We start from the raw sequence: 18,826 nt of genomic DNA on the forward strand, positions 1-18,826 counted from the left end.
AATCTCACACGCCGCCGTACATTCCCCATCCACTTCTCACCCCTTTTAGATCTACGAATACTTCGCCACCCAATTGAGTCCATTTGCGCACTTGAAACGCCACAGTTTTTTAATGGGAAATCTCGGAAATCCCTTTTTTAACACACCTGCCTGCGCCCCTGTCTGGCAAAAGCTCTCCGTATTAGATTAACACAAAATGCAGTTGAATTTGGAGCGGGGCGGGAGCTTCGCTTTCTCATTTGCACCACGAACGCTCCGGGATCTCCACAATCTTGGGATCTTTATTTGATTATCTTCCCGAATTTCTCTAAAAGGGCCGTTCTCGGACAATACGGGTTTCACGGCAGCGCCCAGATGCGATTATCTGATTAAAGTTTGGATACCTACAACGATATTGCTACAAAAACAGGAGGATTTATCAAAAGGGCGACCGTATTAATGACGCTTCGAAACATCTATTGTAACGACTAGAAGAGATGCACATAAGAAGCAAATGATAAATATTAAAAAATCGCACTTTGGAAAAAAGGGCGGCCGTTTTAAGGGGTCGCTTAAGCTTCCGTTTTTGGTCTAGAAGATACCGCGAAATAAAATACACTGCACATTCTTTAATTAGACGAAGGGCGGCAATTCAAAAAAAGAGGCAGTAATGTCCAGAATATAAATTTTACCCACAAGAGCGTACAGGAGATTTTATCCATAGAGCTCCAAAACAACTTTTAAATTGACCTTCCCATGTGTTAACGAAGCATTCCCTCTTGATTGCGATCTGCTTGTGGGGAAAGTTCACCATTTTTCTCAACGAGCGACCGACTTCAAAAAAAGGGCGACCGTCTTAAAACCAATAAATTCCCACTCTGATGTAATACTAAGTCGTCTTGGGAGTTTAATTCATGAATCAACGACAATGGGGCCAATAAACTCGAGCCGCAACTCGATGCATTCGGAATCAGCGGTGATTCGAAAGTTCCCCGTTTGTTAAGTGGGGGCTAAATCTCAATTTACAGATGCACGGAGACCGCACAAACGGAATAAATTGCAGGTATTGTTTGCACAGTTTGTCTGCGGTAATTTCCAGGGTACGAATCTCGAGGTTGGGGCCGAATGAATGTATTATTTAGACGGTGCAAGGAGATGGGGGGTGAGTCAGTGGCGGAGCTGGGGAACTGGTGTTGCATTGGGAGGAATTCTCTTCTCCCCGGAATACGCTCGACGAAATCCCGTTTGATATATTTCCTGGAGACGTTGATTAAACGAGTAGGATTTGTCAAGCGACGTGAAGGAAAGGGCACAAAAAATGGCTTTTTTGCAAGACACACCGGACCTCTCTAATGTGTTTTATCATTGTTGGCTCCGTTTGAAAATATAAATTGCTTGGTTTCCTTAAAATTCCCTTAGCTGGAACTCGACGAATCCCTTGCTCTTAGCGTTAAGGACACATTGAGAAAATCAGACTTGACCAAAAAGTGTTTTGATTTTTGGGTCAATACATCGAGTCAGTTCAATGTGGACAATAAGGCGAAGGAACGTTAACCTGAATTTACTACTTTTGCTTTAAATATAAGTAGTATTTTCTACACATATTCTTGATGGTGTGGTGAAGGACACGTATCCAAACTTGGGAATTATGGAGTGTAAATGCCGTTGAAAAGTTTTAATTACTTTATCTTGAGAAAAAAAGTTCATCAAAGTCAGGAGGTTTCAGTGACGGCCGTTGAGTGATTTTTTTCCGGGGTCTGGGAAAAAGAAAACTCCCGTCTAAAACCCATTTACAAATAAATATTTATTTTCATTTAAATATAGTTTTCTGCATTTAATACATAAAACGGTAGCTTTGGCCAGCGGAGACGCGTGACTAGACTGGTCCAAATCGACGTCAACAACAATAAATTCGATCAAGTCGGACAAAATAGGGACTTGTCGCACCAAATTTGCACCCCAGAATCAGGTACAAATGCTATCACACTGCGGTTAAATCGTGTCGGAATCAGATCAAAATCGCCTCGACGAGTATTCCATTATTACACACATACACTCCACAAAAATCGTTGTTTAAATTTGATTCAACGATGTTATAAAGCTTATTCGTTCACACTGAGCGTAAGTTTACAAGGCGTTTGTGGTGGCGCCGGAAGGGGTCGCCACCGCGATATGTGTCAACTCTTTTTGACAAATGACAGCTAACTTGACAACAACAAATGGGCGCCATTTCATGCTTAGATTGGCACCATTGAACAACACTCAACAATTATTAATGCTGTTGCATTTATGTACAACGCCCTCTAACGGGGCTTTAATCACAAATAACGAGGGACTGTCAAAAAAATTGTAGTATATTCGATACCGGTAACGTCATAAATGACGTCACTTCTCCACGCCCACTTAATCTAAACCTGAGCATCACTTTTTCCCCTCCCTCTGGGCGGGGCCAAAAGTGCCCCGCTTTCAACTATACATATCACATCAGACCTTCAGAAAAACAAATGTCATGGACGTTCTTTTGTTTAAAGAAAACACTCACGGGTTTACATTGTAGTTGTCTTGGGAAACATCTTCATCACCGACGTGGTTAAAGCTATAGGATCCGTTTGGGTGGTACCTAAAAAAAAGGTTAAAGAGGTCACAAAATCGGTAAACTTGTAACCCGCAAACCGAGCGTTTTAATGGAGCTTATTAAACTGGAAATTAACCGCTACCGTACCATTAGTTTCTGGCGAAAAATAATTCAATATTAGTATAAAATATACCGTTATAAATGTGCGATGGTATTATAGTACACATACCGCTATGCCTCTCGTGGTACTCCTGGAAACACGGCACTATACATAGGTTGGTCTGGCACTCCGGACAGTGGTATTTGGTCTTGCGGCGCAGGATTCGACCGTGGGTATCCACCGTGTTCCAGCAATAGTTGCAACCCAGGGCCGGGCCCGGTCTAATGACCGGACAATGACTGGACCGCATACCAAGCGTCTGAAGCAAAGAAAAGAACTCTTGAAATTTAAACCTCTTTCAGGATTCGAAATATTTCTTGAAATAAATAGTAAAAGCGAACTTTTAACGAATAATACACAGGATACACATAAGGTTTTTGCTAGGTAACGCTCCACTTTGCTTGATCGATAAAGTTCCCAGGGCCAAATGTGGGACTATGCAATATCCAGGGCTCCAGTAGGCCTACCCAAGCTACAACGCACTCATAGTCGCACTGAAAGTTTGCTGCGGAACCTCTTAAAACCTGTAGAAGACCTAAAACTACCGTCGGAGAGTGACAGTGACGGAAGTGAAATTTTAGACGCTTTTGAAGAGTTCCATAAAGAAAGCTTTCTGAGGCCTTTATCCGGAACTAAAAAGAAGTTTCTTAGCAAATTTGAGGCGGATTGTAGGACTGTAGCTCGTTTTACAGAAGATTTTAAGCGCACCATGGAAAAAGTGCGCAAAGAATTAGAGGTAGGAGAGAGCTTAACCGTAGAAAACGAGAGTATAGTGGAGAGTGCCCTTTCTGGAGAAGAAAAAATGGCCCTCTTCAATCCTAGTCAGCTGACCATCTGCGAGCCAATTTCGGTGGATTTAGAACCTCTGGACTTGAGCGAAACAACGTCAAGTTGCAACTACACAAAAAAAACAATAAACTTGACTTAAAAATATTTTTTCTAGACTCGGCAATCTGGAACATGATCCAGGCTAATCAGAGGGATTGCTTTTCGACGAGTCCCCCTCACTACAACCTCTACGAGGCCACACCCCCCGACCACTACTTGAGGCGCCCTCACATGGCCTGGGAAGAAGTAGAACAATCCAGAAAAAAGTGTCTGCAATGGCTGGAAAAATGCGACTCACCTGCGGCGAAGAAGAGCTGCGTTTCAACTCGTCAGTGCGTACGCGCAGAATCTGAGTCGGCGCTACTTCAGCGGCGTCCGCCCTGGACAGGTCCCCGTACTGCGCCAACGCGTCACTAACCACTACCACCGGACTTACCGCCCTCTCTGCACTACTATGAGGCAACAGTTGAACGTGCAATGGAGGCGACAATGGCTATAATAATAACTATCATTATTTTCTCACATATCAAATATTGGCACTGAAATACTCACCGGCGGTATTTGACTAGGTAATAGAGGATGGGAGTGTTGCTTGACTAGTCCTCCAGGCACTGCCAGTAAGTTTCCGGGAGGGGGTGAAATAGTGGGGAGAGGATCGGAATGTTGCCTCTCCACCCTCCCCGAGTGGGGGACGCTTAAATAATGAAAAGAGGGAGAATCGTTGTCTGACGGTTGGCTGGAGTCGCTCTCGCGCTTGATGCGTGGTTGTCGCATCAAAAAGCGCCCTCTTTTGGTGCCCATGGGCGGCTGGTTCTGCTGTAGGATTTGGTCCACTGTTGCCTTGTCTAAGAGTAATAAACACTTCCAAATAACCAAAGAGCAGGGTTTTATTCTCATGAAAAGAGGGGTAAATTTCAGGGTTAACTATATACGTATATTACACTTACAAAACTGTGAATACAATTAAAAACCTTAATAAAACGATAAAAGCCTTAATAACAGGACTGTCCAGCAATAAAATAACCAATATGAAACCCCCTTAAATGGGACCGAAACGTTATATAATGGCACTCCTTCAGAATTAATTATTTCGAGAAAAGTCTCGAGATTCAAGCACGTCAGTTCGGCTTGGCAACATTCAGCTCTTTGCAGCGTTGCCAAATACAACATACCAGATAAAATAAGGGTAATTAAGCAAGACTGCTAGGGTACCACAGTATAAAAATGACTAAATGACAATGGTACTACCTGTAGATGAACTAATTTTCTTGCTTAAATATCCCTAAAATGAAACCAAAACAAACAACAATACGCTAATTTAATAAATGCGTCATTACCCCTATGCTGCTGACACCAATTAATCAAATTAGGCGTGTGCGCAGTTATTCTGCTTAAAGTATTCTTGGGGGTTATTGATAGTTATTGGGGTTTCGTTTCTGCCAGGCTGTAACAAAGCTTATGGTTATGACGCGTTACTAAATGAGCGTATTAAACAGTATGGTTGTTGCCAAACTTCCCCGTTTTTCACTTAAACGGCAACGCCGCCCACCCGGCCGCACTCCTAACCTCACATTTGTTCAAAATTAATGCTGTGGAAGTTAATGCCTTGCGCGTTGATCAGAGACGGATCCAGGTACTTGGGTCGATGCAGTGCCGGGCCCAAATCGACCGGTTTGCCCTCAAAAAAGGTGCCACTAATAAGAGCCACCGGGTGACTTTGTGTGGCGCACACAATCTGCTCTCCTGGCGCAGATTGGGGATCATTCGTAGGCGGTTTGGCGAACAGCTGCTGCCCCCCCTCCATCTGCGGCGGCTGTTGCTGTTGTTGCTGCTCTTGCTCTTGTTTTCTGTTCTTGATGCTCAGGCGAAAGTTGGGATAACCCCGTTTCTTATATTCGAGCCAGAGGGTACGATTATTCACGCCGTACATGCGGGCCGCCTTGCAGAACCCTATACCCCCAAATCGGACCGCTTCCAGAGCTTTAATAAAGTTCTCTTCACTCTGAGGGTTCAGGCTGCGTTTGCGCTTCAATATTTGCGGGGGAGAGTTGCCGATCTGGGCTTGGTATGCGCCTTCCTCTTGAGAGGAGGCTGGCGCCGCCTGCTCCCCCGGAGGGTTCAAAGGGGGTGGCTGCTCAGAGGAGCAGGAGGCGCCGTAGTAGGTCTGGTCCATTACGTTCCACTGCAGCCCTGCAAAGAGGGGGGCGTCATAGGACCACAGCGATACTGACGAAAGGACTAAGCTCAACGGCAGTGGTGAACAGCGGGTTGAGGAGTGAATGAGGAATGAATGAGAAACACATTGAGCTTAGTCTCTGGTCTATATCGCTTGGAGGAGGGGATTTGGGACCTGCACATGTTCACGCTGCGGTTGAAACTTAGCCTTTCACACTACGCACTACTACGCACCTATCGCTGATTGCTGCTGTTGCTGCGCAGTACCGGAAAGATCGGCAGGGGGATCTCCAGCCTCTAAACTATGTCCAATACTGCTGACTTCTTGTTGTTGATGCTGCGGCACTTGCTATATTAAAATATCGCCTTAAACATTGGTTAAAGCCTCAACTGAAGACTCACCAAAGTGATTTGGTGCAAAGTATCGCTGTCGCCGCTTTCATGAGAACTGCCCCGATGTAGGTCCGCTGACTCCCCACTGTGTTGCTTGCTTTTTTGACCCAAATTACTAAGGCAAGCGAAAATTATATAATTGATTAACAAACCTTAATGCAAAGAACTGACCTACTATCTGAAGAATAACCTCCAGGGTCTGTTTTTATCACTGTGCCTAAGATATTTTGGCCTAAGAGAAGCTCATTAGTTTGATGCTGAGTCTCCAAACTCTCAGGCCTTTCCCCTGACCCAGAACCTGAAGAAGACTTCCTAAGTCTTTTCCTGAAAAATCTGTTTATTTATTTATTTAGCCATTAAACATTACAGAACATGTTCCAATTAGTATATGTCAAAACCAAAGACTACAAACTACTTATGTATATACATTAAAGAGCCTGTGCTTGTAAGTTGGCCAAAGATGAATTTAAAAATATATGAGAAAGGTTCAAGTGAAAGTCAAGAAACTTGCCTTCTAGTCCCAGGACTTAAAGGACATGGTGAAGGCGTGGAGGACTGCACCGGACCTCCCTCAGCACTCCAATTTGAGTCCTGTGGAGTCAACAGTTCCGCTTTCTCCATCGAGGAATTGTGTGTCTTATTCAAGGTTTGCTCCACTGGGATCTCAGCCAATCCCTTAATTTTCAGCATCTCCGCCGTCTTCAGAATATAAGGCAACTGCTCTTGTGACACATTAACCTCCCCATAATACATGAAATCCACCATGATCTTCAAGTCCAAGAATTTGACATCTTTGAGGATCACAATGGGGTGCTGGCACGGATTCACTGTAAACAACGACTGAAAGTACGAGCTGCAAGCAGACAGGACGACTTTGTGGGCCTGCAGATGCTTGCCCTCAGCTGCTAATGTGACATCCACCAAAGATTCATTGTTCAGCAGACTGGAGAAGACGGAAATGAAGTTTGGCTGGTGATTGTTCCAACGCAAACAGTACTGTTGCATTGTCATGTTTCTGCAACAGAATATTGCCCATCAATCCTTGTAAGGCCTCACATAAAGCTCTGGAAAGCTCCTTGTACTTGAAGCTTTGTTTTTGGATCTTATGGTCGCCGCCTTGCCCAGTATTACCAGGCAGCGATTTCCCACAGGGAATATCATTAATAAAACCTGTGTTTATGTAAAGTTAAACACCTTCAAACATCTTTTACGTAGTTAATCAATATTAAAATGTATACCTTGCATGACCCCTGAAATATAACCTTGAATTTTTCGAAAGCCTTTCCAGAGCTTTCACAACTTAAATACTAGCAAATTGGGGCTCAAGTCAAACCTTACAGTTTCCTTTTGAGTTTGATGCCTGCTGCCGGGTCTGTACGTTAAAATGTACTTTAAAAATCGGTAAAATACTTCCCACTAAACACTACAAAAAACAAACCCGACCATTTTTATTTTTGTGAGTGACGTAATGGTTTACGTCATTTGTGGCCACTCAGTAAGCGCCTATGGCATTAAGAAAGAAATGAGTATTTCCATGAGGAAAACAAAGACAGATATAAATTGGTATGTCATTGAGGTTGTGCGTGGGAAGGTTAATGGCGAAGGGTTGTGTGAGTCAGGAGTATTTGTAGTTGCCTATGTAATAAACTTACACTACATACCGGGGGCGATCAAAAGCAACTAATTTCAAAATCCTTTTATTACCAAAAAAGCAACGTCCTTTTAGGGTTAAATATCAGCTAAATTTGATTATATCAGAGATTTCTCATAGGTTACAACGAAGCACCAATGCGCAATAACATAAACGTGAACACTTTGTGTCAGCCGCACACACACACCAAACAATGAGGGAGAAAATAATTAAATATCAACACAACAATAGTAGCCACAAACCTAATATATACAAAGAGTATAAAAAAGGCGGTAAAAAAAATCCGCATTTCCATTACGCCAAAGAGACCTCCTTCGGAGGGTGATCATTGCTGACCAACCAACTCGTCCCGCTCTTAGCATTTAGAATCACCTCCACTAAAGCTTTGCCCAGTTTTTCAGCTCTAAAACCAAAACCTATTAAAGGAAATTGACATTTTTATTTGAAGATAAATACTTGACTGGAGCCCCGCTTGCGGTATCTCTCAGCCAGGCCTGCTCATACTCGCCGCTCAAAATTCTCTTTCGGGGATCACCCCCTATTTCCGCTTCAGTGGGGGTGGGACAGAGAGCCATCACTCGCACCCCTGTCAAGTTGACGTGGTATACATCCCCATAGCAGCGAGTCAAAGCTGCAACTGCATGCTTTGTGGCCGTATAAACCTAAAGAAATAATTAAGATGTAGAAGTAAATTATTTGCATCATTAGCACTCACTGGTAGAGACACTAAAGGGTTTTTGCAGCAGCTAGAGCCAGCGTTGATCACAACCCCTCCAGGGCCACCTCGGTCTTTGCCCAGGAATCTGAAAGCGAGCAGCAGCCCCCTAATAACCCCGTTCAAATTCACGTCCACTTCCAGTTCCCACAGGCGATCGTTCATGACCGAGGCATTGTTGATGACTATGTCCACTCCTCCCAGCTGGGTAATGGTAGTTTGAAATGCTTCTGCATGAACAATTTTAAGGGTTTAATTTAGTTAAGTTAGCTTCACCTTACCTTCGAATTGCATGTAATCAGTGACATCGCAGGGGATGAAAATGACGCGATCCTTAACGTTCTTTGACAGCTGGTGGAGCAAATCCTCGCCGGCGTCCGCGTTAATGTCGCAGATTGAAATCTTTAAGCTTTCAAATTTCAACTGAACTTAGTAATATTATAATCTAAAAGTACCTTGCAGCCCTGCTTGAAGAGCTCCTTGCAGTATTCCCGGCCATAGCCAGAGGCCCCCCCAGTTACAATAGCCACTTTTCCTTTTAAATCCATCTTTAAGGGCTGAAAACAGCAGCAATGTGCTAATGCATCATACTGACGAAGGGGTGAAAAGCCGCACCCTCAATATAGCGTCGCGACGCCGGGGAGAGGGCAGGAGGTGCCTACCTGGGTCAGTAATAAAGTACTGTTGGTACTTAAAATTACCTCCTAATATACTTTATAGGAAATTTTGATTATTTTAATGTGTTGAAGATGAGGGAAAATGGTAAAATATTAAAAAATGAATGTAATTTTGATTGAACTAATAAAAGTCCCCTTGTAGGAGACGTCGATAGAAGCCTAAAGAGGTTGACGGTAGATGGCACTGAAGCTGGTGTAATGCGCCATTGTCGCGATGTTATTTAAAATACTATTCCACCGTGTTTCTTATGGTGGAAATTATAAATTCCTTGTATTACAATAAAGTAGCAACTAATTTCAGGCACGATTTTGAAAATAATGTAATGGTGACTCGACTAATGGATGTCCATGAAGGTTTTTCTATTATAAGCCAGTTTTAGGTTTAGTGTATGCAATGTAGAATTTAATTTCGGTTTTATTCCACAACTTTTTGGCAACGTCGCTTGTGACGTAAAGATGGCAGCTGGCGTCACCGAGCCGACTTGACAGTTACTGAGTTCCTACAAGTTTCCTATAAAGTAGTACATTAAAATGTGCAAAATTTCCAAAAAGGTCACGTAATTTAGTGAAATTCCACGTAAATCCTTTCGTGGGACTCTGTTGCCGAGCAAAATACCAATCTAGCATCCCCGCAGAGCCGGACAGTCAGATTTATGCCCGAGTTTCGTGTGCGAGTTCCACTGTCAGGGAGGTAGTAAATAAACCTTTGGGTGCATTTAAAACACAACAAGTGAGACTGTGAGTAATCTTATTTTGTAATATAGTTTTTATCGATCATTGGCCAAGGGAAACTAACATTTCCTGTATATAATTCATTAGCTGGGTGTTTCAGTGAGACGCCCAATTTGACCCTCAACCCCTCATGTATAGGTGTTTGCACTAATGATACTAAAGTATCCTCTCTCTTGTCCCTTAGATTTACCTATTTCTTAATAATGTCCTTTAAAGTTTATTGGTTGCTATAGACATCTACAGGAACCTTGGAGGGTTGGCACAGCCCTTAAAATTAAAGAAAAGATGTGGCCAAGTTTTTTTTTGTCTTAAGTTCAGTAAAGGAACAGGCTGAGGTGCTAAGGCTTTTCCCAAAGATTCGTTATTTTGGGGTTATTAATCTGCCCTAGTTTACAGTTTAGGTTTAGCTTTCTTAGGTCTTGCATTTCTTCATATGTTTTCAAACTCAACTCGAGTCTCGATTCAGTATAAACCCTTAAGGCACCTAGTGCTGAGCTCAATACTTTTTATAAAATTTGAGTGCCATTTGCTGTGTCTCGCAAAATGCTTATTTTGGCACCAAAATTAAAGAGTAATTTTTCACAGAATTTTCCGGGAATCTTTGGTATGTTTAGCTGTAAATGAATGAGTTCTTATTTAAGCACTGGAAATCCTTGACCACGCCTCGTTCATACATCTCCGCGTCCAGCCAATATTATGTGAGAATTAAATTCTAATCAGCCAGCCTTCAGAATCGTGGCGTCCGTCCAGTAATCCCACTTTTGAGTACATTATCATTGCCTAGATGCAATGTTCTGATAATGGTTCCTATTATTCAACATCAATTTTCTCCTTGGAACGTCTCTTGTGTTGCGAAATTGATAGTGAACAACGGCCCAAATTAAATCAAGATTGATAAGTGTTCTTGATAGTACACATTCTTATGCATATCTGGTCTTTGTTCATAGTTTTCTGGATTTCAAAATTGAGATTTTTTAGCTTAAAGGCTTCAGCGTGAATCTCAAGTTTGAATTTTTTTGGCAGAGCCTTCAGTGCTATAAGTAAACAATTTTTTTTCAATTCTTGCTCTAAAACAGGCAGGAATTGATGTGGTTTTTTGTGTATCTTCGAAAATATTGCAAATTTTTCATGGTTCGAAATTAGGGCTTTCTGGTTGGTTCATAAAGATTTCAAAGAATACTTAAAAGGTTTTTTGGGCGCTAGCTTATAAAAGGCGTGGTAGGAATCGAATTGAATCCATCTTTAGGGAGGTTGTGGCATTTGGAGGATTGGGTGAATTACTGGAAAAAACACTAAAATGACTTTTAACGTTTATTATCCGCAATGCTCCTGATAAATTGGCAGAGAAGCAACGTGATAACCTCAAAGACTTGTCATAGTCATATGTCAAATTAAAAAAAAAATCAAGTTTTATTAAGAGTATAATTTGGTTATTAACTCCTGAACAACCCTTAATGTTCCACTACGTTATGTATATTTAAATAGATTTTTGGACAGTTAAGAGTTCCACACGTATACAGGACCGGAAGCACTATATTATACCGGTGACGCCATTTAATAGCAGCGACGTGACGTAGGCGTTCAGTGGTATATTTATAATGAAATATGTGAGTGTCCTGCGTTTGTTTTCCCCGGGTAGGAATCCTGCAAACGCGGATTTTCGGGGTGTCTAAAAATAGCCCTAAACTTGAACTCTTTTGATTTATTATTAATTCAGAGTTCCGCGGAGATTTGGGTCAATTTCTCAACGACCACTGGCTCAAGCGGGACAAAGTTCTAATTAAGAATTGCTTTTGTACCAAGGGTTAAGCATTCGGCAACCCGGTGGCAGATTAACTTAAACTGGGTCTATATTAGCCAATTAGTAAGAAAACGTGATAAGCGTTAATTCCGTTAATTATATGCGCACACGTTTCTCGGACATGTTAACGAGAACTTGTTTGCTTTCGCCTTTACCGCTAGACCGCTAAACGGTTTTCTTGGGGAAAACAGCCCCCTCACGTTTTCAATTATATTATACGACGAAATGTTGACTCGGTCCGAAGGAGAGGACTTCGAATCCCGCTCATCCGGGACGGAAATAAACCCGTAACACATTGGGGCCCCACAATTATAGTATAAACTATTTTTAGCCCCCAAAACAAACGCTTTCGCCTGCTACTGCGGGTGGCACCTGTCTAAGAATTATTCTTGTTTCAGGCACTATGAAGTGAACGCTAAATCGAGCCGAGGTAAGTGTGTGGTTTGAGTCAGCTGTTAGGTGCCGGATCTAGTGTAAAAGCGGCCGGAGAAAACTAACTTTGAATCTGATCTCGTTCAATATTAAACCGGTGAAAGTGGTGCAATAATTGCGAGATAAATCAAAATTGCAAATTTCAGTCACTGTTAGAAATACAATGCAATTAGGTCCTGTTTTGTCTCTGCAGCAGCCATGCAGCGCAGACTACATCGAATAGGGGGCTCTGCCACCAGTAATGGCTCGTCGGATCTGCCGGGATCATTGCTCAGGTTAGTCGTCACTTCTGCAGTTCAGGTCGAGCCGAAACAAGTCCCCAAAATGCGTTTATTGAGCCAAATCCTTCGAGTTTGCCCTTTTGTGTTCCTCGAAATTTCGAATAATTAGTTCGAGATTTTGGGGATTCCCAAAGGGAAATATTAAAACATGAAAAAGTCGTAGGTTCTAGGGCCACAAAAACAGCGTAGACGTGAAAAGCATGCCAAAAGTATGTGGAAGGCATCTCTTTATCATTTACAACGATATTTTCAATTTCGATAAGAAATTTAATTTTTCCGAAATTCCGCTAGTGTTCGTATTTGAAGCAAAATTCTCCACAAATTTTTGGTTTTGAACGTAGATCTTTTCTAAGAATATATTGTCAATTAAAAAAAAATAAAAAAATTTGGGTTTCATCGGGAATCGAACCCTGACCATTTCAAAACAGCACTGAACACACGTCAGTTTACCTGGTTAGGGTTTGTTTCTCGGTAAACCTCACAATTTTTTATTAATAATTTTTTCAGCCTTTTTCATTTTCGTTTGTTCTAAAATGGGAACAATTTTTTTTCCATAAATAATTTTTTTAAAGAGATTTTTTAAATTCGTTCTTGTGGAGATACATTAAAATCGATCTCCAAATTTACTATCGACTGAGCTCAATATAACCCTTAAAACTTACTAATATAGCCCTGGAACTTAATTTTGAATCCTGAATATTTGCCAGAACGTACGACGGCAAAATAGCAGGGCTCTACGACCTGGAGGAGACATTGGGCCGGGGCCATTTCGCCGTGGTCAAGCTGGCCAGACACGTCTTCACCGGTGAAAAAGTGGCGGTCAAAGTGATCGACAAGAGCAAATTGGACGAGGTATCTAAGGCGCACCTCTTCCAGGAGGTGCGCTGCATGAAACTGGTGCAGCACCCCAATGTAGTGCGACTTTACGAGGTGATCGACACCGCCACCAAGCTGTACCTGATCCTCGAGTGGGGCGACGGGGGAGATTTATACGAGTACATTATCAGACACGAGCAAGGACTCCCCGAGGACAAGGCCAAAGACTATTTCCGGCAAATAGTCCGAGCTATCGCGTATTGTCACCAGCTGCATGTGGTGCACCGCGACTTGAAGCCTGAAAACGTGGTTTTTTTCAAGAAATTGGGTGCGGTCAAGCTCACGGATTTCGGATTTAGTAACAAGTTCTGTCCAGGGCAAAAACTGGAGACTTCCTGCGGCAGTCTTGCATATTCAGCACCAGAGATTTTATTGGGAGATTCCTATGATGCCCCTGCTGTGGGTAAGGTTTCTATACGATAAAATTAGAAAAAAAATTGAGTGAAGTGGTCATTTTAGATGTTTGGTCGTTGGGAGTTATTCTCTATATGTTGGTGTGCGGGCAAGCGCCTTTTCAAGAGGCGAATGATTCTGAGACTTTAACTATGATTATGGATTGCAAGTACAACGTGCCCCCGCACGTCTCCGCGGAGTGTCGAGAGTAAGTTATTTTGATTATTCTTCGTTTTAGCGTGTGGTATAGTAAAATTTCGGCATGAAGTGCATCCCGAAAGTGGCGGTATTCGCCGAAATCTGTTTTTTTTTTAATGTAAATTACGCTAAATTACTAAAAATGTCATCGAGAATCGAATCCTGATTACTGAAGAGGAGCTTATGTAAATGGTTCTTTGCTAGTGGTTAGGGGTTGATTTTCGGCAAGATTTATGACTTGTTCTTATTTTTATATACTTTTCCTTGCCTCCTCAGCCTTATTTCTCGAATGTTGGTTCGCAATCCAGAGAAACGCGCGACCTTGAAGGAAATCTCCAGCCATCTCTGGCTGGCCTCCTGCTTCGTTGAGGACAACAGTGCCTCAGACACCCTAGCATTGCCGCTCATATCTCGTGAGCATCTCTCCGAAGACGACCATAACTTTATAGTGCAGAAAATCGTGAACGGCAACATCGCCACCAAAGAGGAGGTCCAGGAGTGTCTGGACAAGAACGAATATAACCACATTACGGCCACTTATTATCTGCTGGCAGAGCGTAAGCTGAGAGCGAAAAGGATGGATGTGGCCAGCAAAAACAAGAGGCCGGAGAATTTGGGGGTTTCGAAGAATATGGGCCCTCCCAAGAGAGAAAATGGCACCGGGGCTGCTAATTCCGGGTTGCTGAATGTGCCCAGGACTCCTGGAGATTTACCTCAGGTGAGATCGGGTAATTTTCGGCAATATACCAGTACCGCAGAATCATTTTTTCATGTTTTTTTCTCGATTTTGGGTCTTAGCACGCCACTATTTAGTATCAAGTTAAATTGATAATTTCCCTAACTATAAAGGCAAGATATTACTATTTTTCAACAAATTTGCAGTGGCGTAGACTATTCCCTTTGAAATTGCGGATAAGGACTATTTTGCAGTTTTTTCTGCTCTTTCTTCTTAGCCTTAACAATAAATTTATCGCAGAGATCGCGCAAATGCAGCATAGTCCAAGAGGACGAGGAAGAAGAAGACATATCCTCCTGTTCGGGTCGGGAAGAATTGGGTCCCCCATTGAATCGACGGGGTTCTCGCTCAGAAGGGCGACTAAACCTCGCCCTGCAAGAGCGACTTGCTGAAACAGAGAGGCGTAAGCCTCCCTCAATAGTCCCTGTCAGCAAGGTTAGATCTTATCCTTTAACAAGGAAACACGACTTCACGTGTTTTGTTCAGCAGCCAATTGAGCAAAAATGGCAGCCGACCAAGAGTTCCAGCCTCTGCGAACGCAGTGAAGAAACAGACCTCATTCCCACAACAATAATCACGGATTCCTCCACGATCACCATACCGATAATCACCACTAGCGCTCCACTGGAATGCGCTGCCGCCCCTAAATACAAGACGATGCCCTCGCCCACCAGAGGTAGCACGGGTAAGCTGAAACGCACCCTCAAAGTGGTCTTTTACACGGTCCTGCTGTACTCTATCTTGCACTTGAATAAACTGTGATCGGTTCTCTTCTAGAGCTGTAACATGAGTTTACCGTAGCTGAGTAAGTTTCACCCCCAAAAAAAGCTTTGATTTATTTGTCGATAATAACTTGAGTTTCCTTCTGCACTAACCACTTTTCTGTGAAGTATCCGGTGATTCTTGCCATGTCAATAAAGTGATTTCGCAGGTTCCGGGGCGTTGCAACTCAACGAAATTTTCGAGGAGGGTGCAGAGGCGGACTCCCAGAGAGCGCACTCAGGAGCGCGCTTTGTTAAGCGGATCCCATACGAACAGAGGCGTAGTAAGTTCCACAAGTCGAGGACCGCCTCTTGCAGTTCATCAGATGCTAGCGATGATGATAGCGAGAAGCGGAAGAAAAGGGCGCACAAGTTAAATCCCACGCCCACCAAACCGATACAAAATAGGCGCGACAGCTACGACGACAGTAGCGACTCGCAGGTATGTAAAAAACACAAGTTTTCCAGTATGTTCATTTCTATAGGTTTCTTTCAATTCGTGCCCTGTACACCTTTGATTTCAATTAGATCAAATCGTGTATTTTTGTGTTTATCCGGAAGACTCACGACTAGTACGTTCTAAACACTAATTGCCGTAGTTGCTTCGACTTCAACCAGAACTTTTTCTCCCCTTGTTTCTGTTACATCTTACCACGAATGTTTTCTCTCTAAAAGTCAACTCATTGGCGTATAATTTCACAGGAACCCGGCACTGGGGCAGGCACAGGTGGCGCCAATCGCCAGACCCTAGATCCCGTTTCGAGCGATAAAAGCGGGGGTGGCACCACCGAAGGCGGACAGAATGGCAATGGTGGTGGCACCCAGAACGATGGTGGTCGCAAAAACACCGCCAACGGTCCGGTCACCATAGGAAGGCGGCATAAGGCCGGCAGACGAAGAAGCGGCGAAACGAGGCTGAGAGAGAGTCAGTCGTTAAATCGCATCACCGAGGTGCAAGAAGATAATACTCACGCCTTGGTCATTTCCACCACTGTGGTGGCGACCACGCCCAAGGTCAAGGGTATTGGCGCACGTATTTTACAAGGACTGTCCATGTCTGGCAAGAAACAGCCAGTTGAGCACGTGTCCAGGAAAGATACAGTCAAGAGTTGCGGCGAAAGCGGAGACGCTGCAAGCCATAAACTTGCTCAGGCTGATAAGAAGAAGCTGCGCCTCTTGGGCAAATATTTTCAGGTAATAATCGTTGGTAGGTCTAGAGGGCATCAAAAAAATCTGAAAAAAAAAATGAATTTTGGAAAACTGATAATTTAAAAAAAATGATCTGTCGCTGGAACCATATGAATCACTATATGTTTGACGTCACACTCCAGTGGCGTATTCATGCCATATTTTTATTCCGTAATGTTAAACTTCAGGTCCACAAGAAGCTATGCATTCCGCTACCAGTGTTGTTCAACAAAAACGCTCGGCTCTACAAAGCGCAGTCATGCGGCTCTCTGGTCCGCGATAAGGTCAATAACGGCAACGCCACCAAGACGGAGCCGACATTGCGTTGCAGACAACGTGCTGTCAGTGTCTTCCGCAACAGCATGGGTACGGAGGACTTTGACCGGAACCCTAAAGATGCACGACGCAAATCCGCCACTGTTGTTCAGCTAAACAACGTGTGCAACGAGCTAACCGGCATGTGCGCTATCCACCTGGAACAGACCTCCAAATGCAGTTTCTGTTAATTTTCTTTACGGGGGTGCCCCATTCATTTTGGAATTTTAAAAAAATGTCGGTAATGGCGCCACTTATTATAGTGCTCAGAAGATTTGATGGTGGTGGTTATGACCGTAAACGTGACATGGCAATGCTATCATTTTTACGCTCAGAAGGACCACCCGCGAACGTGACATTCTAAAGTAATCCCCCCTCCCTCTCTAAGTAATAATCAAAAGTAACAAACCATCTAGATCAACTTAGTTTTAATAAATATTGTCGATGTTACGCTAAGAAGAGCTGTTATCAATGTTGTTACCCTTTTTTCAGTTAATTTTGACTGTTAGAATGTTTAGGTAAGCTGGCGCGGTTCTGCCTCCTTAAAAAGACTGATTTTTGCTTCAGCCTCAGTGGCCAAATCTGCGCAGGTCCCTATTTATTTCTCTCTCATTTATTATGTACATATATAGCGGTCATGTGCAATAGGACTTCAGTCTTTAGGTTCTTTATGTGTGTACAGGGTGTCCCGTTTTTTGGAATTCAATAAAATGACATCAAAATGTGCCTCAAGACCCGTCGAGTTCTTTAGATACCGGCTGATTTTGAAGACGTGGTCTGGTGTGGTGAAAATATTTAAAATTAAAATCACACCAGGAAATGGCAATTTCTCTGTATGCGAAGCCTTCGCCATTTCATATACATTATTTAATGATTCCTGATAAACAGTTTTCACACACAAATTTGGACGAAACTGCATAAAACGCTTATTTGCCGCATTATTAGCTAACCTAAAAAGGGCATCAAAAACGGGACATCCTTAAATTTACATTTCTACGGGGTGTCTAAAATTTCGACCTTAAGTCCATAGCATTTTGTGCTGCTATTTCACAACACAATTTTTCAGACACTCTGTAATACCTTGGTGTCAAAGCAACCTCTCAGCTGCCGCCAGCTACTGCGGCTGGCATTCTCCTAGTATAAGGCGCACGCGTCTCAAACCCATGTATAGTAAATAATATATAGGAACCAAATACTTTTATTACAAAATATATCTAAAGAATGAATCTCTACTATATCTGTAATAAATGCCGCTTGGTGCAAGAGCTTCGTCTTGCCCCAAGGGTTTTGCCCTTTAAATGGTTGTTAGGAAAACGCATTGTTAGTTGGTCGTTTTCTCCAGTATGTGCTATGCACACCTAATCCAGTGTTAGTTGATTTCAGGAAGGCTTAAGCCCCGTTTTATTGTAAAAAAAGCACCGTTTTTAACTGAGTTATTGTATAGTTTGGGCCGAGAAGCGGTAGATGCTATCATTGATGTCAAGCTGGTCTTGCGTTAGTAATAGTAGTCTTGATGTATGCATTCTTATGTGCACCGAACTCCTTATGGCTGAATAAAACGTTTAATATGGAGGTTTTTTGTTTTACTTTGTGTTGCTAAGTGGTAGTGATAAAGTTCTATAAAAATTGAGCAATTCACTTCACAAGGGATAAAATAAAGTAAAATAATTGCTTAAAAGTCCTTAATTTTTAATAATTTTACAAAGGACGAGCTTGCACTAAAGCCAGTAGTTCTATAGACTATACATTATGTTAAGTAAGTTTTTTCTCTATAAAGAAATCGGTAACGATTTTGTAGCATCATATAGACATGATGAGCTAAAATCACCATTGTCCATCAGCAGAAATTTGCTTTTCCTTCCATCATGTCAGGACATTTTTGATAAAATGGTGAAGGCGAAATTTCCCCTGCGCCTAAAAAATAATTTCTTCATTGACTTCTCAGTTTTGTAGCATTCAG

At 42.7% G+C, this 18,826-nt stretch overlaps 3 protein-coding genes across 8 annotated transcripts; 1 reads left to right on the forward strand and 2 right to left on the reverse strand.

Annotated features, from left to right (window-relative positions):
* Positions 1-1,759: 1,759 nt before the first annotated feature.
* Positions 1,760-7,587, reverse strand: BtbVII (BTB-protein-VII). 4 transcript variants are annotated; one of them, XM_066393728.1, is made up of 9 exons: positions 7,449-7,587; positions 6,622-7,125; positions 6,282-6,434; positions 6,120-6,225; positions 5,952-6,066; positions 4,095-4,387; positions 3,841-4,035; positions 2,784-2,973; positions 1,760-2,599 (listed from the first exon to the last, which is right to left on the reverse strand). In XM_066393728.1, the coding sequence occupies exons 2-9, from the start codon at positions 7,119-7,121 to the stop codon at positions 2,526-2,528; spliced, it is 1,626 nt and encodes a 541-aa protein (XP_066249825.1). In that variant the 5' UTR covers positions 7,122-7,125; positions 7,449-7,587; the 3' UTR covers positions 1,760-2,525. The 4 variants fall into 4 exon arrangements, with proteins under 4 accessions (XP_066249825.1, XP_066249826.1, XP_066249827.1 ...); XM_066393729.1 differs by having other exon boundaries at positions 7,444-7,585; XM_066393730.1 differs by having other exon boundaries at positions 7,349-7,576.
* A 204-nt stretch (positions 7,588-7,791) lies between these two features.
* Positions 7,792-9,198, reverse strand: LOC136411446 (15-hydroxyprostaglandin dehydrogenase [NAD(+)]-like). Its single transcript, XM_066394019.1, has 5 exons — positions 8,932-9,198; positions 8,758-8,878; positions 8,477-8,706; positions 8,218-8,423; positions 7,792-8,164 (listed from the first exon to the last, which is right to left on the reverse strand). The coding sequence occupies exons 1-5, from the start codon at positions 9,022-9,024 to the stop codon at positions 8,056-8,058; spliced, it is 759 nt and encodes a 252-aa protein (XP_066250116.1). The 5' UTR covers positions 9,025-9,198; the 3' UTR covers positions 7,792-8,055.
* A 423-nt stretch (positions 9,199-9,621) lies between these two features.
* LOC136411245 (SNF-related serine/threonine-protein kinase-like) lies at positions 9,622-18,438 on the forward strand. 3 transcript variants are annotated; one of them, XM_066393721.1, is made up of 11 exons: positions 9,622-9,891; positions 12,085-12,122; positions 12,312-12,393; positions 13,107-13,678; positions 13,735-13,876; positions 14,143-14,584; positions 14,843-15,037; positions 15,089-15,287; positions 15,534-15,805; positions 16,066-16,557; positions 16,740-18,438. In XM_066393721.1, exons 3-11 carry the CDS (start codon positions 12,317-12,319, stop codon positions 17,055-17,057), a joined length of 2,709 nt encoding a protein of 902 aa, XP_066249818.1. In that variant the 5' UTR covers positions 9,622-9,891; positions 12,085-12,122; positions 12,312-12,316; the 3' UTR covers positions 17,058-18,438. The 3 variants fall into 3 exon arrangements, with proteins under 3 accessions (XP_066249818.1, XP_066249819.1, XP_066249817.1); XM_066393722.1 differs by having other exon boundaries at positions 15,092-15,287; XM_066393720.1 differs by having other exon boundaries at positions 14,843-15,287.
* Positions 18,439-18,826: the final 388 nt, after the last annotated feature.

This window comes from Euwallacea similis, chromosome 10, assembly GCF_039881205.1.
Source record: "Euwallacea similis isolate ESF13 chromosome 10, ESF131.1, whole genome shotgun sequence".
Classification (NCBI taxonomy): domain Eukaryota; kingdom Metazoa; phylum Arthropoda; class Insecta; order Coleoptera; family Curculionidae; genus Euwallacea; species Euwallacea similis.

What these genes read in the sequence shown, in the direction of transcription:
- LOC136411245 (XM_066393720.1), top strand. Translation starts at nt 12,317, where the DNA reads ATGCAGCGCAGACTACATCGAATAGGGGGCTCTGCCACCAGTAATGGC. An exon ending in GTCTCCGCGGAGTGTCGAGA is followed by an intron (nt 13,877 to 14,142) that starts GTAAGTTATTTT and finishes TTGCCTCCTCAG; the next exon opens with CCTTATTTCTCGAATGTTGG. An exon ending in CTCCTGGAGATTTACCTCAG is followed by an intron (nt 14,585 to 14,842) that starts GTGAGATCGGGT and finishes AATTTATCGCAG; the next exon opens with AGATCGCGCAAATGCAGCAT.
- LOC136411446 (XM_066394019.1), bottom strand. Translation starts at nt 9,024, where the DNA reads ATGGATTTAAAAGGAAAAGTGGCTATTGTAACTGGGGGGGCCTCTGGC. An exon ending in TGATTACATGCAATTCGAAG is followed by an intron (nt 8,707 to 8,757) that starts GTAAGGTGAAGC and finishes TTGTTCATGCAG; the next exon opens with AAGCATTTCAAACTACCATT. An exon ending in GCAAGCGGGGCTCCAGTCAA is followed by an intron (nt 8,165 to 8,217) that starts GTATTTATCTTC and finishes TTTTGGTTTTAG; the next exon opens with AGCTGAAAAACTGGGCAAAG.
- BtbVII (XM_066393728.1), bottom strand. Translation starts at nt 7,121, where the DNA reads ATGACAATGCAACAGTACTGTTTGCGTTGGAACAATCACCAGCCAAAC. An exon ending in TTAAGTCCTGGGACTAGAAG is followed by an intron (nt 6,435 to 6,621) that starts GCAAGTTTCTTG and finishes CAGATTTTTCAG; the next exon opens with GAAAAGACTTAGGAAGTCTT. An exon ending in GTACCACGAGAGGCATAGCG is followed by an intron (nt 2,600 to 2,783) that starts GTATGTGTACTA and finishes CCTTTTTTTTAG; the next exon opens with GTACCACCCAAACGGATCCT.